This window comes from Phaseolus vulgaris, chromosome 8 (genome assembly GCF_000499845.2).
Source record: "Phaseolus vulgaris cultivar G19833 chromosome 8, P. vulgaris v2.0, whole genome shotgun sequence".
Classification (NCBI taxonomy): Eukaryota; Viridiplantae; Streptophyta; class Magnoliopsida; order Fabales; family Fabaceae; genus Phaseolus; species Phaseolus vulgaris.
Window position 1 is genome coordinate 60,154,739 of NC_023752.2, and position 15,190 is coordinate 60,169,928.

General features: G+C 32.5%; 2 protein-coding genes across 2 annotated transcripts; one reads left to right on the plus strand and one right to left on the minus strand.

Moving 5' to 3' along the window:
* The first annotated feature begins 5,744 nt into the window (after positions 1-5,744).
* Positions 5,745-11,111, plus strand: LOC137825713 (protein HEADING DATE REPRESSOR 1). Its single transcript, XM_068631453.1, has 3 exons — positions 5,745-6,056; positions 10,129-10,460; positions 10,579-11,111. Exons 1-3 carry the CDS (start codon positions 5,963-5,965, stop codon positions 10,780-10,782), a joined length of 630 nt encoding a protein of 209 aa, XP_068487554.1. The 5' UTR covers positions 5,745-5,962; the 3' UTR covers positions 10,783-11,111.
* A 109-nt stretch (positions 11,112-11,220) lies between these two features.
* On the minus strand, positions 11,221-14,185 carry LOC137825712 (uncharacterized). The gene is made up of 6 exons (XM_068631452.1): positions 13,894-14,185; positions 13,511-13,765; positions 13,235-13,408; positions 13,022-13,128; positions 12,607-12,929; positions 11,221-12,230 (listed from the first exon to the last, which is right to left on the minus strand). The coding sequence occupies exons 1-6, from the start codon at positions 14,014-14,016 to the stop codon at positions 11,419-11,421; spliced, it is 1,794 nt and encodes a 597-aa protein (XP_068487553.1). The 5' UTR covers positions 14,017-14,185; the 3' UTR covers positions 11,221-11,418.
* Positions 14,186-15,190: the final 1,005 nt, after the last annotated feature.

Below are 15,190 nucleotides of genomic sequence, written 5' to 3' on the forward strand. Positions count from 1 at the left end.
AATTTATACTATTTGATTTTCAGTAATAATTGAGAGTAGAAATTAAGAGGTGACCTATTATTATGTACATTATTAACATATATTTTAAATTTTATATTTTAAAAACTAACCAATTTTTAATAAGGTATAATATACTCCTTGGTGTCAAAAAGATAAGGTATATTTCCCTTTTATTTTCGTAGTTTTGAAAGTTGGAGTTCTAATCTTCATGGCAAAGTTTGGAATACATTTAAAAGATGCACAAATTCATTTAGTGTTAGCAAGAACATGGAATAAAGTAATGTTCTTCCTAAGCATTATTATCCATCACGCTATTTCATTTCAATACTTAGTTTTGATTTCAACAAAATATACCTAAGCCAATATGAATAATTTTTTTTCTTTTATTTCTAAAATGGAATCATTCAATAAAATATTATAAAAGTGAAAAAAAAAATTGTAGTTGTATTGAAATAACACGACGTGTCTATAATTATTTTGAAATAAAATTATATTTTAACACAATATAACATAACTTCTTCATAATAAAACTGTTTTAGGTTGTTACGTCTTTCTCAATCTTATAATATTTAAAAAAAAAACAATCACATTATAATAACAAAAAACAAAAATTGCTGAATTTCTTATATCTAATGTGTGTTACGAATTAGACCCAAATGAAGTTAGAAAAATGTGCAAAGCTTGTATTTTTGCTTTTACAGAACAATTTGATTGGCCTCTAAAACTGGACTTTTTTATTCAGCTTCTAGAATTCAAAATAGAAAATTAATTAACAATTAACATAGATGAATTCACTAAATACTTCATAATTCCTAAAAGAAAAAGTGAAATCACTTCCATTATTTATTGCTACTTATCAGAAGAAGGTGAGATTTTGAACCCCATAAGTTCAACCTTTTGATATCTGCATCAACTGAACTAGTTGTGCATGGATCACATTACATCAGACATAGTGGAAAGAAAAGAGTGTGAGAAAAGCCAAGTTTACAGAAAGAATAAACTTGGAGGCCCAAAAATGAGGCTTTGATGGTGCAGAACTTTGACGTGGCCGGCGAGTAACATCTGAACTGCCTCCACTACCTGTTCTTCCGCTACTTCCTGAACTTCCTCCACCCTGTGTTTTTCTTGTAGTATCAAGTGCTTCTTCTGTGGTGTCTTCAACTTTGTATTTTGTTGAGTCTTCTATGCTTCCTTGTAATTTCCCTATACATCACTGAATAACATTAGCATAAGAGTGAAAAAAAAATGGTTGAATCACATTAGTTTGTGGTTGTTTGAAAGGCAGAAGAATACCAAGAAGTTGTCCATTGCTCTGGATGAGGCCCTTATCTTCTGATGTGAAATTCATGAAGTCTGAGGTTGATATGGCTTGAATACCTGAAATGAGAAGGAACAAAGCAAGGAACTTTACCTTCATCTTAGAGGGTGATTCTTTGTAGATAGCTAGGTTCTTGTTGGATTTTTGTAGAACAATGTCCAAAGCCTAGCCCTATAGGTTTTTAGTTATGTGGTCATGAGAAGGAAGGTATTATTTATAGGGTTAAGTAAAGGTGATATTGGAAATCCAATTTCACTAAAGAAAGAAATATTATATTAGGTATAAATTTTATTTTATAAATCAGTTTTAGTTTTATAAGATTGATTTAAGTTTAAAGTTGATTTTTATAGATCACTGGTGTGCTGATTAATGGTACAAATCAGGTTAGATTAATGGATCTTGGTATTAGAGTCATTTAGAATTTATTTTTACGAGAATTTATTCGATCTATCATGTTACCGCTATCGAATAATTTATAAATATATAATCTCACGTACGAGTTAATAAAGTTGACCTGAAAAGAATATATTGAAAATTAGCCAACACACCAAACTCCTCTGACTATGCACTAACCATATCAAGATCAATTCATTTTGTCCCAAACTTTTCCACATCACTTTGGAAGCATTGGTAAGATTTGAGTCGAGCCACATAAAATTAAGACATTTCATATATAAAAATTAATATTAAAAGAATTGCATCTTGCAGAAAGAGCTAGAACATCATAAATTGAGGTTTGAATTTCTGATAAAAGTTGTTAATATTTTAATGTCTGGTAGTGTTTTAAACAAGATTCTCTGAAAAAAAATACTTTGGGAAAAGAAATTAAGAAGTGAGATGTATGAAAAGAACCATTTTCTGGAGACAGAATAAGAAAAAGTCTGACTTTGAGTTAAAGTGTGTATTCAGATAAGGTACTTGGCTTAGTGGCCAGGATTCCCTGCAGTTTAAATAAAATATTTTTTAGCTTATATTTTTATTTAACATTTACTCATAAAGTAAAAATTTAAGGGTACAGTAGAAAATATAACTGCAGATGATCCAAGTGTAGTGCAACACATTTATGTATTTTTAGTATGAAAATGTTCCTTTTATTTTAAAGGTGAAATTAAGGTGTGACTCTGTCTGGTGGGGTTTGGACAATTTATTCTTATATTTCTTAAGTTTTTATTTTAGGCAATAAAGTGGAAACAACGATTTGACAAGAGAATAATAATAAGAATAACAAGTGTGTGATGTAGAAAATTCTGAAAAACATTTTATTTTAAAAATAAACTATAATTATAATAATTTAATTTTTTGCTTAAATAAATTTGCTGAAAATAAATTTTAAGATGATTAATTTTATTCTTGAAAAATAATTTTTATATGGTAAAAAGAGTGTGGTGACGTTAAAAGAAGAAAATAATTGTTACAAATTTTTTGTATTTTAAAATATGGAATCGAGAATGTATTCTTAGATCTGGAAAAGATTATGAAATCTAAAATACAAAATTTCATTCCAATGCAAAATGTACTTTTGTATTTCACATACAATTCAAAATTTATAAGATTTTGTAGGTCAGAAAGTTTTCAGATTTATTAAAAATTAAAAAAATATTCATGAGTGTTTTTGGAATTTAAAGAATTATGGGGTGCAGGAAGAAAATGGAAATTGCATAAGGAGGCCCGTTATAAAAAGAAGACCCAATACGCAACAAATATGAGCCCAATCATCATATCATAATTAATATAGCAATGTGTTAGAGAGAGAATTTTTTTTTTTTTCGTTTAAACTATATGTATAATCTAAATGTATGATATGTTGTAAAAGAAAATGTGTTCATACATCCAAAGATTTATTTTTCGGATAAAGTAAATTAGCATGCCCAAATGGATTTTTTTCTTATAATTTTTGTTATAGATATTTTTATTGATTATTTTTTAATATTTAAAAATCACATGCTTAAGAAGTAGTATGATATATCTATATAAAAGTTGTCAAAAAATTTATAATGTTCATAATTTTAATCAAGTATAATATTATTTTTATTCAATTAGTAGTATAGTTTAGTGGATCAACCATGATTTCAAGATTGACATAGGTAAATTATGATTATTCATGTGGAAAAAATATTTATATTTAATGTAAATGTCTGAGAAAAATATTGATTTCTATAAATTGAAATTTAGGTTCACCTATGAATTAAATGTATTTATGAGATACTCTTAAATGGGTAAAAAATAAATTTTGATCCTCTTATAGGAAGTCTGGATAGGAGTTTCTCTCTTATATTTTGGTAGAAATTTAAAGGACGAAACATTTAATACTAAGATATTTAATAAACATTACAGAAAATAAAAGATCATAACAAATATAAAATGACCAACATGTTAAAAGTGTAGAATATTAAGTTTTTTATTCAAATTTATGATAGTTTTCCATTTTTTTAAAAATTAAAATGATTTGAATAAGGAATGTTTTAGCTATTATTTAAATAGAAAATAATGTTAATTGTGGAAAGACTTACATGGTAAGGAAAGGACAAAATGGTTGTTGAGTCTAACAACAAATCATAAACAATAAGGTTTTTTTTTCTAATCAAGATCTGAGTATTATAATATGTAGATATCACATCAATACATAAGAGTTCAAGCACATTACTCTCAATCCCAAAGGATATAATTAGTCAGACATACTTCTAGTATCTTACATTCTTCCAATTGAGTTACAATTCATTCAGTGATTTTTTTTTTTTCAATCTAGTACCATAAACAATGGAAGGTTAAGATCAATGCATAATGATAAAGGAAATAAACATTAAATTTTAACCAAAACAATATTCAATAAAATAAATGTTTGAACAAGTTTAAAATCAACACGGTTAGAGATGAGACACTTTAATCAACCATATTTTGTATCTTGTTTTCTTGATTTTGTGTTGGGAATGAAACTACCAAAAGGGATAAAGTTCCAAATTCACTAAGTTTGATGGAGAAGTATGGGAATCAACAATTCAACATATAGTCAAGTATCAAATTAAGTGTAGGGATGTGGTTATGAATGAGTATTTAAAAATGAAGCATTTCCCTAATTTACTGACTAATAATTTCTTTATTTGGTTTTACAACTTTGACTCTCAATACAATATATAAATAAATTTAATTGGAAAGAAATTTTATGAAAAATTATGCAAAGAAGAAGCTCGAATAATCTTAATCATTATGATGAACAATAAAAGATATAAGAATGGAACTATTAATTATTATTTTAAATCAATTTGGCCAATTAAAATGAAAACTTAATCCAAATGTTGCAGTTGTAGAATTCTCAATAAAAAAAATTAGTCAACCAACATCTAAGAAAAATAATCCAATTATCCAACAAAATCATGAGAATTTAACAAATAAAATTTGAAAAGAAAAGATATCGAAAAATTGAAAAACCAATTATAAATTATTGAGTGTGATATCTTGACAACAAGGCAAAATGAATGTATTCTAAAATAAAATAAAATTAAAAAGATTAAATGTATTTACTTTAAATTCAATGTTAAAACCTTTTTTTTTCTATACTTAAACTTTCTATTCAAATATGAATGTTGCATTTTTAATTAGTTATTTTATTTACACAAATATCTGGACATACTTACAAACTTTATTTTACATATTTAATTTAGTTGTGAGAATATTTTTTAAATGTGTACATAAATATTTTATTCTGAAATTAATTGTTCTGTAGAATTTTACAGCTTTGCATAAAATTACCATGTTAACTATTATACTTTCGGTTCATTAATTATTATGCTTTCGGTTCATTAAAATTGAAAATATAGGAACTCATAATTAGCATTTATTTTACACTAAAATAACATCAAATATTTATTTTATCTCTTGTAAGTTGTATGCAGCATAAGTGCAGAATATTCTAAACATTCCTAGTTACCATCGATATGTTAAATAAAAAATATAGTCATTTATTTTCTCTTTAATTTCATTTATTTAATTCCATTTTGTTTATTTTCCACGTGTTGTTTTTTCTCTTTTCGTACCTTTCACTTAGTATACACACCTACCCAGCGTGAGCAACACGTTAATCATATCTCTTCAAACATTTCATAGTTTACATCAAACTTTGGATCTTCCGAAAGCACACACCACGCGCCACGCGCCGTGCTCCACGTGGAATTAAAATATTAATCTTTTATTATAAAATAATAATTTGTTTATATCACGGCTCCTCCAAATCCAAGGGTTAGACACATTTCCAAACAACCATTTTTAAAAAATAAAATAAAATAAAATAAACAATAAAGACAAGGAAATGAAGAAAGGGTCCACACCACAAAAGCCATAAATAAATAATAAATAAAAAATAAAATAAAGGAGAAGTCTTGGACATAAAAATTTCCACCTAAATAAGAAATCTGAGCCGTTGAAAGAGCTTGATCTCACGGTGATGGTCACATGCAATTATCAGCATCTGCGTGTAAGTTGTTTGGGAGAAGGAAAACGAGACTTTTAGATGGTCGGAAGATTAAGGTAAAAACCAAACAGCACCTCCAAAAAACAACACAACACAACACAAAACCTTTCTCTCTCTTTCTCTTCTCTTTGTTTTAGTATGTGTTGAAATTCTGAATTTGAAGCATATCTTGTTCTTGAATGGAAAACATGAAGATGTCCATAGATGATGCTTTGAACGCCTTCTCTCCCGTATCCACAGCTACCATTTACTGGAAATCCCGAAGAAGACCAGGTATATCTATATGTTTATCTATACGTACATATATGTGAATGTGTAAAACTCTCTTTTTCTTAATTAACTTCACCTATCTTTAATTTACTTTGTCTATTACTTAGTGTTGTTCCAAACATGGTGGTAATTGTTGCACTTTACTTTCTCTTCTGTGCCATTTTCATCTCATGATGCTCAGATTTCGAAATAGAATTCAATGGTTTTGTTCATTTTTGCATGGGATTTTCGGTATTTACATGCCCTCTGTCAATTCTTAGTTTTTTCACAGAAAAGAAGATTTTTTTGTGTGTATTTACATGATTGGGAACTGAGGGTAGTTCCTTTTGATTTCCTTTGTGCTGGAATGGTTTCTGTGATTTCTGCAAAATTGGTCACTGTTTCAGATTGAGGAAGAGTAAAATGGGTTTTAACGGTTGGTGTGACTTTTATTATACATTGCTTTGTTTGTTAGGGTAAAGTTCAACTTTTGTCCCCTAGTTCCCTAGTTTTGCTCATCCCATTTTTTTAAAATAAAATAATAATAATTAGATCCTTACTTTTTCAAAAAATAATATTTTTTATTAACTAATAATTTTTTATTTAAATTGTTTTTTATGATTGTTAAAAATTTGTATTAGGTTTGAAGCTCGGTTAAAATAAAATGAAAAATAAAACATACCCAAATTGAAAATTAAATCAAAATTACTGATTTTTTTTTACCACCAAAAAACTAAATGTGCTTGTTTGAAAATGGAATATTAGAAGTACGGATTCAACAAGATAAAAGGATCAAAATTGTATTTTATCCCATTTGTTATCAATGGCTTACCAAACTTTGGCTCTCTCTTGATATCAGGATGTGATAATAATTGGGTTGGGATCCAAATTTATCTTAATAAAAAAATTTTAAAAAATTATTATGTAGTTTGTTGGCTGATTAATAATAAAAGAAACAAGAGAATTTTGATGCACCTTGGTAAAAGCTTTATTTGTGATGATATAGATATTGATGATTTATTGCATTCTGTGAAGGATAGGGAAAAAGGGAAATAAAAAACGTATGTGGCTGTTGAGATTATGTAGTAATTATGCAGTCATCATCATATCATTGGTTTCACTGTAGGACAGCTCACCCTCCAACCAACCCTCTTCACAATAACACAATAGCCTTAATTATGGTTTCCTTGCATATCTGAATTTCAATTTGATACCTCTTGTTACTGATGGGACTTCTAAGCTTGTCAATATTACCTTTTGTAAAAAAAAAATCTTTTGTCTTCAATGTATTTACGTGAGCATTTAAATAAGCATCTTCCTTTTGGTATACGTTCTCTAACTATATCAAAGGCAATCCAAAAGCAAGGTTGGCCAAATCTTGACTGAAAATCAAGAGAATTTATCCATCCAAAAGTATAAGTATATATATACAGAAATGATTATATTATATATGTAATAATAAGTTTATTAACTTTTATAACAACTATTTTGTACCAATAGTGATTTGAGTTTCATTAAGAATAAAAAAAGGTTACTTTATACTGTGAAGAATTGGGTCAGTAAAAATCTTGATCAAAGGGTCCTACCATGTATGACCAATATTAGACTAGTGTTAATATGCATCGAATGGACCGTCTAGTCTTTTGTCTATTGAGCCCTGTACCAACCGGTGGAACCATCTGACAACTAGTCTGTTTTGTTATGAGGAGTACGGTTAACGTGTCTTCCTTGATAGTTTTAGATGTGTTTCAAGTTTGTCAATTATAACAGTATTTGCTTTATAAATAGGTACCTTGAATAGAAAGTAACTAAGAGTTGTAACATAGAATTGTAATTTGAGTAAGAGTTTAGTAAGAGAGAAATTGTTAAGTTACAATCTCTACGCATTATAGAGAGTGAATTCTCTCATAAAAATAGGTTGAAGTTCATTAATACTTCAATCTGTGTGAGATTTTTTCTTATTCCTCACCTTTTATTGTTTAACATTTACGAAGTCCCTTTGTTATCAATATTATTTTTATTGTACACGTTCTAAGTGAATTTGTTGAGCTGTTTTCTAACAAACTGGTGCGGTGAACGTGAAATCAATCATCATGACTTTCGCAAAGCATGAGATAGAGAAATTCGTTGGTCTAAATGACTTCAAATTGTGGCAATTGAAGATGCGTACTCTTCTGGTTCAACAAGGCTTCCTCAAAACACTGGAAGGTGAATCCTTCATGCATTCATGGCTAAGATAGACTAGAAAACGTTATTAAAGAACACTTATAGCACAATTGTTTTAAGCCTTGGTGATTAGGTGTTGAGGCAAGTCGTGAAGGAGAAGACCACAACAGGATTATGGATGAAATTAGTGAATAACTAGACGAACTCAACCAGCTAATCCTTGATTTGGAGAACATTGATGTGCAAATTGATGATGAGGATCAATCAAGTGCTATTGTTATTGTGTTCATTACCTAAGATGCATTATCAATTCAAGGAAACCTTGTTGTATGGTAGAGAGACTCTCTTTTTTGAGGGGGTTCAGGCTGGTCTAAGCTCTAAGGAGCTGAATGAGAAGTTTGAAGTTAAGGTGTTTGGTGCTGAAGATAACGGAGTAGACCGTGTACCAATAATAATAGAGAAGGTAGAAGGAGGTCAAAGTCGAGGTCAAAGAATAGTGAAAATACATCTTTTATAAAATGTTACCATTGTAAAAAAGGAAGGTCACACAAATAAGTATTATCCTCAAATTTGGTGATGTAGCTTTGGTGAAAGAAGTTTATGAATCATTGGAGGTCCTCACGGTATCAAGTAGTGTTGATAATTGAGTGGATAATGGATTTCAAATGTTTATTCCATTAACACCTGAGAATTTGTGGTTCCCAGAGTTTACAGAACCTAAAAGAGGTTTAGTTCTCCTTGGTGACAAGAAGCCTTGTAAGATAACTAAAATTGGAACCATCAGGTGTGATATGCATGATGGAATTGAAAGAGTGCTGGAGGAAGTTAGGTGTGATATGCATTATGGAATTGAAAGAGTGCTTGAGGAAGTTAGGTTTGTACCTTGCTTGAAACGCAACTTAATATCCTTTAGTGAGTTTGAGAAAAATGAATGTGTTTAAAGGAAAGAGGAGAGGGTTAAAGGTGATGAGGGGATCCATGATAGTGATGAAACGTGTGAGAAAGAATGAATTGTATGCCTTGGAAGGTGTTGTAGTGTTTGGCTCAGCGTCTAAACCATCTTATCCAAGACTGAAATGTGGCATAGAAGGTTAGGTCATGAAGCAATAAAGGTTTAGTTGAGTTGAAGAAGCAAGGTTTGTTTAACAATGACAAAATTGAATTTTGAGTTGAAGCTAACCTTTATTTTGTCTATTCGGCGTGAGAGGGTGTGCAGAGATCCCACATCGACTACGGATTAAAGCATTTCATAGTATATAAGTAGGTGTAAACTTCACCTCATAAACCGGTTTTGTGAGGTTAAACTAGCTTATGAGATCAGGTTTAAATTCATTATATATTATAAAAGGCTGATATTGAACTAGAGAATCTTGTAGATGACAAACAACAAGCGGATAGTTTCGTGTAAAATGAGATCTGTGAAATTAGGCTCTGTTCAACTAACCCTGCCCATGAGAAATAATATTTGAAATGCTAAATGCCTTGTCCATAAATTCAATTTTATGAGAACTCACTTTGAGGAAACTTATTTACAATTGGATATATAACATACGATGGAGAGGACACTGTGGTAACAGGTTTTATCTCGTAAATGCTACTTAACTCAATGTAACTGCATGTTAGTTGCCTTGTCTTTATCGGCTTATATGTTCTGCAAGCAATGTTAAATCGTGAATCATTTGATAAAATCAATATTTTTTTTTTATCTCTAACCACTGTTTCATGTTGACAACTATAATCTACAAGAAATTCATGTAATATAGAGATCAACAAGATAGTTCTGATCTTGAACTACCAAATAATTTCTCGGATAACATTCATCTAGTAATTAATATCATATCATTAGATGCATTTGTTGAGTGCAATGAACATGACTACTTTGCTAAATGATGAGCTGCCAAAAACAAAAATGGTAACTTGTTGCCCACAGCTAGCGGGAGGAATTTAGAGGTATCAGAAGATACTGCTAATACACCACCCAGCAAGCAGGAAGATACTCCTCCTCCTCCTCCTTCTTCTTCTAGTGAGGAGGTGCAGAACACAACTCCAATTTCTGAGCGTCGAAAGGCCTTGTTTGAACCTTTAGAACCTATAAAGAATGTTAATGGCCGACGACCCTCGGCTGAGTCTTTACTTCCTCCCCCTGACTTTGAGTCTGCAAACTATCCTAAGGGCTGGCTGATTGGAAAGAAGCGGAAGCTTGTTAATGTAGATGTTGTTGAAAGCATGCGAAGGATTGCCATCCAAGAAATGAACAGAAAGGTTCCAAGTTTCCTCAGCTCCCTTTATTTCCAAGCTAAGACAAAATTATTTTCTTACAGGCCTCAAACTCAAGCCACTTGCTCACTCACTTTTGCTATTTTTGTTGTTGTTGTTGCAGGACAGGGAAATTGATGGACTAAATGAACAACTGGAGGAGGATTCACGTTGCCTGGAGCACTTGCAACTTCAGCTTGTGGATGAACGAAGCAAACGTGCTCGAGTTGAAAGAGAGAATGCAATGCTTGAAGAACAAGTGAGCATGCTTATGAACATGTTACAAGAAGCAGAACAAATGGGAGATGAAGGCCCAGATGAACCTTAATGTTTATCATTACACATTTTGTGTGCTTGTGTGTATCAATTTTTTGTGTGTATCAATTTTTTGTGTGTAGGTTCTGTTCGTCATGTCTAGCATATTGGATGTCTATGCAGTTATTAGAGTGCTTGTAGTAATATCTGGGGGCAAATAGATCAAATCGCAATGAGCAAACTATTCGTTTGTCTCTAAAAAAAAGTTGTAATTCTTTCTAGAGACTATGTGGTTGTTAATTCATATCTTGTTACTCTTTCAAACTATAAAAGAGTATTGTAATTTATCTACTTGCCAAGTTTATAAAGTGGCTCAGTTGAATAAAGATCTCGGTTCAATAAGATCATAGTCGTAATTATTTTCATCTGCTGACATGTTACCATTAACATTTTATGCTACAATTTATCAACAAAACTAATAAGGTGGCGACGAATTTTGTCACACGCGTGATTTCTACATATTCTACTTTATTCTCTTTTTTTAAGCTGAAAATACCAAGTTGTCACGTCATCTGTTGGGATTCATCATCAATGTAAATTTCTGAATCCCATGCAACAAACTGCAGATACAATATTCACACGGTTGAAAACTATATATATAATATAGCTTTTGTGTTTCTTGCAACTAGCAAGTTCAGGTAGATTGTAATTATCTAACTTTATTAACAGAATCCTCAGACATGTGAAACAAAAACTGAGGCAGAGATGCGATCCTTGGAAGATTGAGAAGCAAATCACCAGATGATTCCTTCCTGGAGATGCCAGTCCCCCCCTGCTTGCAGCCAGATGCATCATCTGGTTGACTTTCCAAATCAGCCACTTTAATTTTGCCAGGGGACAATTGAGTGGAGTTGGAATTGTTCACACCAACTTTTCCACTCTCATCTGCACCAAGACCATGGCCATTTCCTGCCATTGTGTTTGACTCTTCTGCTGTAGAAGGATCCTTCTGCAGAAGACAGTACAGTGAGTTCACCCTCGACATCACATCTGCATCTCTCGGACCATTGCCATTTCTGGTCATTGTGTCCTCTGCATACTGCAGAAGGGAGTATAGTGAGTTCACCCTTGACGTCACATTTGCATCTCTCGGACCATTGCCATTTTTGGTCATTGTGTTGGCGTCTTCTGCGGTAGAAGGGTCCTTCTGCAGAAGACAATACAGTGAGTTCACCCTCGACATCACACGCTGTTCATCAGAGGTAGTTGCATGTTGAGAGTCATTGAACAGGTATTGAGTAAATTCTTCCAGAATAGATCTGCTATACTGGACATCACCAGCAAAATTGGGATTGTCGGATCCCATCTGTTCTGAAATGCAATGTCCAATGTGGCTTACCAAATCGTCCATTGACACAGAGGGGTGAAGTCCAGGCAATTTGATCTGATCCAAATTACTAAGAAACTTCAAAGTTTCAGCTCCTCTACTCCTGAAATCTCTCATTGCATGGATGTTCATCACTGCACATGATACATACGGCATTAATACAATATTTGCATGATGATAGCATGAGGCATCTAGAATGTTTATAAAATATTATTTACATTTTACTCACATGTATCATATTCTTGATATCATTATATTATAGTACTACATATAATATTAAAAAGAAACGTATGTTGTAGAATAAAATATAACTTAGATTTTTTTTCTATGTAGTATTTGAGATAAACGTAGCCATTACATAGTGTAAAGTTGTGAATTTTACTTTTACCATCAGCAAAACCCTACAAGTTTGTACCCGCATTGATAGGGTAACATCAAGATAAACAAACAGGTGCATTTTACCATTATACTGAATTCAAATGGTATTAAAAAAAATTGAGCACCAATTACCTGGGCTAGGTGAGGTAATTTCTTGGGAAAGATTTTCCACAGCTTTACCAAGATTAGGTTCACTTTTAGAGGAAGACGATTGAACTGCAGATCCTGACTCTACATCCTGCAATGCAAAAATACCACCTCTCTCCTCGCTTTTTCCATCATAACCATCACTTGTTTCAATGTGATCGTGAATTGAATTTGTTCCGGGTTCAAAATATGGAGAATCCAACACTAAATCCGGCTGCTGGCTCAGACAGTTGAGACGTGGATCACACTGAACGAGTTTCTCAAAATGCTTGCCTAGCAATCCTTGTGGACACTGCAGAAAATGCCTCCTGTAAAAAAATAAAGAAAATTGCATCACCATCACCAAGAAGTCAACGTAAAAAACCACCAAAAGAAGACCAAACCAAAAATACAACAGTACCTGTTTATGCTGGCTTGTCCACCAGTAAAGTCTGAGGTTGCCTGCCACAAGGTATGCTTCCTTGGCTGTGGATTGATCTCTCTAAAAAAGAGGGGTCTTCTTGCCAGCTACAACGAACAAAAGGAACACCAACTTAGTGCCACAGATAATTGTGATGCCAAATCTAATTAACATAACAATCAAAATAAAATAAAGGAGATCGATAATGGTTACCACTACTTCGAGCGAGCCTGGTCCATCCTCAGGGTAATTCGCCTTGAGAGCCATGATATCAGACCATGGGATTTCAATCTTATTCTTCAGACAACCATCAAGGACTTCCCACACCAGCTTATGCTTTGCAAAGTAACACTTCGCCACCAAGTCTCCTTCGTATCTAGACTTGTACTGCACAAATCACCACATGCACATCAATCACAATATCACATCATGTCTGTTTGTATTGTACTAGTTGTATTACATGCTATTCTGCAAAAAATCCAAGCATACCTCCCAAGTCCCAATTTTCAAAATGGTTCCAGGAAAATTGGAGGCTTTGAGTTTAGAATCCGCCGCGGCAGAGGCGGCAGAGGCAGCAGAAGCCTTTTGATCTTTCTTCTTGGACTCCTCTTGTTGGGAGAGCCTCATCTGAATCAAATCCAAAAGGGAAGGACTCTTCTTGAGACGCAAACCCAAAGGGCTTGGCTCATCCAAGGGATTATACGAAGTTGGTGGTATTGAAAGGGAATCATCACTAGAATCACACTGTTTCAAACCCCCAAAAAAAATTTAATTAATAGAAAACAAAACAAAACAAAGCACCCAAAGACGAAATTGGTGATGGGCATCAGAAAAATAGACAAAGGAAACTAATTCTAGAAGAAAAATTAAACCTTAGGAGGTGTTTCCAATTTGGGTCGCTTGTGGGTGTGAAGAGGGGGATTTTCATCTTGAACCTCCAACTTCACCTTTTTCAGACATTGATTATCTGTGTCGGACCTCATAAGCTGAACCATGCCGCTGATTCAAACAAACAGAAGGTATCACAAACACGATGAACAGAGTTTGACTCGATTTTCAGAACGAGAAATGAGAAATTCTTCAGCAACTCTCGAGCAATGCAACGGCGGGCGCTTAGGAAAAAACCAATGTTTCGTCTCTTTCTTCAATGGCTGACTGTCACGTGCCGCGTACGAAACGACGCCGTATTTAAAACACGACAGCTGGGTCAAGCAGGACCCGAAATTACAGAAACACCCTCCAGTCGAAAACAAAAACATGGGCCTTTTTCGTCGTCTAGCGTGAGCACATTGGGAATTTCTCTCTGCAGCGTGAAACGGCGGTGCGCTGTGCCGTCTGGAAGGCACGTGGCATCACGTGATGTTAATGGATAAAATGTGGGTCCCGGTTCATGAACCTTCTTCGTTATGGTTGCGTGGTGGAGTTGGATGGACAGGTGGAAGGATCTGGTGGGAGGTTTGAACACGTAAGCTCCTGAGCTGGGTCCCACCATATATGCCTTTCTGGATAATATAAGTAACTTGTTCATTTTTATTATCATTTATTATTTATTATGCTTTTGCTTTATCCTAATGGATAAACTTCAGCCTCCAAAACCAAACCACTTCATCATCTACTCCTCTTTCTGCTTTTCCAAAACACTGCAATTTGCTTCATTTTTAAATTCAAATATATATATATATATATATATATATATAAAGAGTTGGGTAAGTGGGTGGGGTAGAAAAAGTGATGTGGGACTAGTAATACCCTTTGATTTTTCCAACTTACTATTTTGAAGAAAAAAAAAATGTAGTGAAAAAATTTATAATGGTACAAAGAGACAGGGTCCTTATTTAAAGGGTAAACGTGCTTCAAACTTTGAATGGTAAAATAGAAAAAAAAATATTATAATTGAGAAGAATGAAGGTAGTGTCCTAAAGAAGAATGAGAAAGACTATTAAAAGGAAAAAGGAAAAGGAAAATGGTCAAAGCAATCAAATATCAAAACCAAAATGGAAATGTTTATATATATATATTTATATTTTTTTCCTTCTAATTATAAAATTATTAGTGTTTGAATTTAATTTCATAAAAATTTAATTATATATTTATTGTGAACTTAAACTCGTGAAATTAAGTGAACAAATCCAAGTGGAGCAAGTTGCCGAAAGAGGTTAGCTAAAGTTT

Excerpts from the sequence above, each read along its gene's own strand:
- LOC137825713 (XM_068631453.1), top strand. The coding sequence starts at position 5,963 with ATGGAAAACATGAAGATGTCCATAGATGATGCTTTGAACGCCTTCTCT. Across the intron at positions 6,057-10,128 it reads GAAATCCCGAAGAAGACCAG|CTAGCGGGAGGAATTTAGAG; the intron begins GTATATCTATAT and ends TGTTGCCCACAG. Across the intron at positions 10,461-10,578 it reads TCCAAGAAATGAACAGAAAG|GACAGGGAAATTGATGGACT; the intron begins GTTCCAAGTTTC and ends TTGTTGTTGCAG.
- LOC137825712 (XM_068631452.1), bottom strand. The coding sequence starts at position 14,016 with ATGGTTCAGCTTATGAGGTCCGACACAGATAATCAATGTCTGAAAAAG. Across the intron at positions 13,766-13,893 it reads AATTGGAAACACCTCCTAAG|TGTGATTCTAGTGATGATTC; the intron begins GTTTAATTTTTC and ends GGTTTGAAACAG. Across the intron at positions 13,409-13,510 it reads TGAAAATTGGGACTTGGGAG|TACAAGTCTAGATACGAAGG; the intron begins GTATGCTTGGAT and ends TGATTTGTGCAG.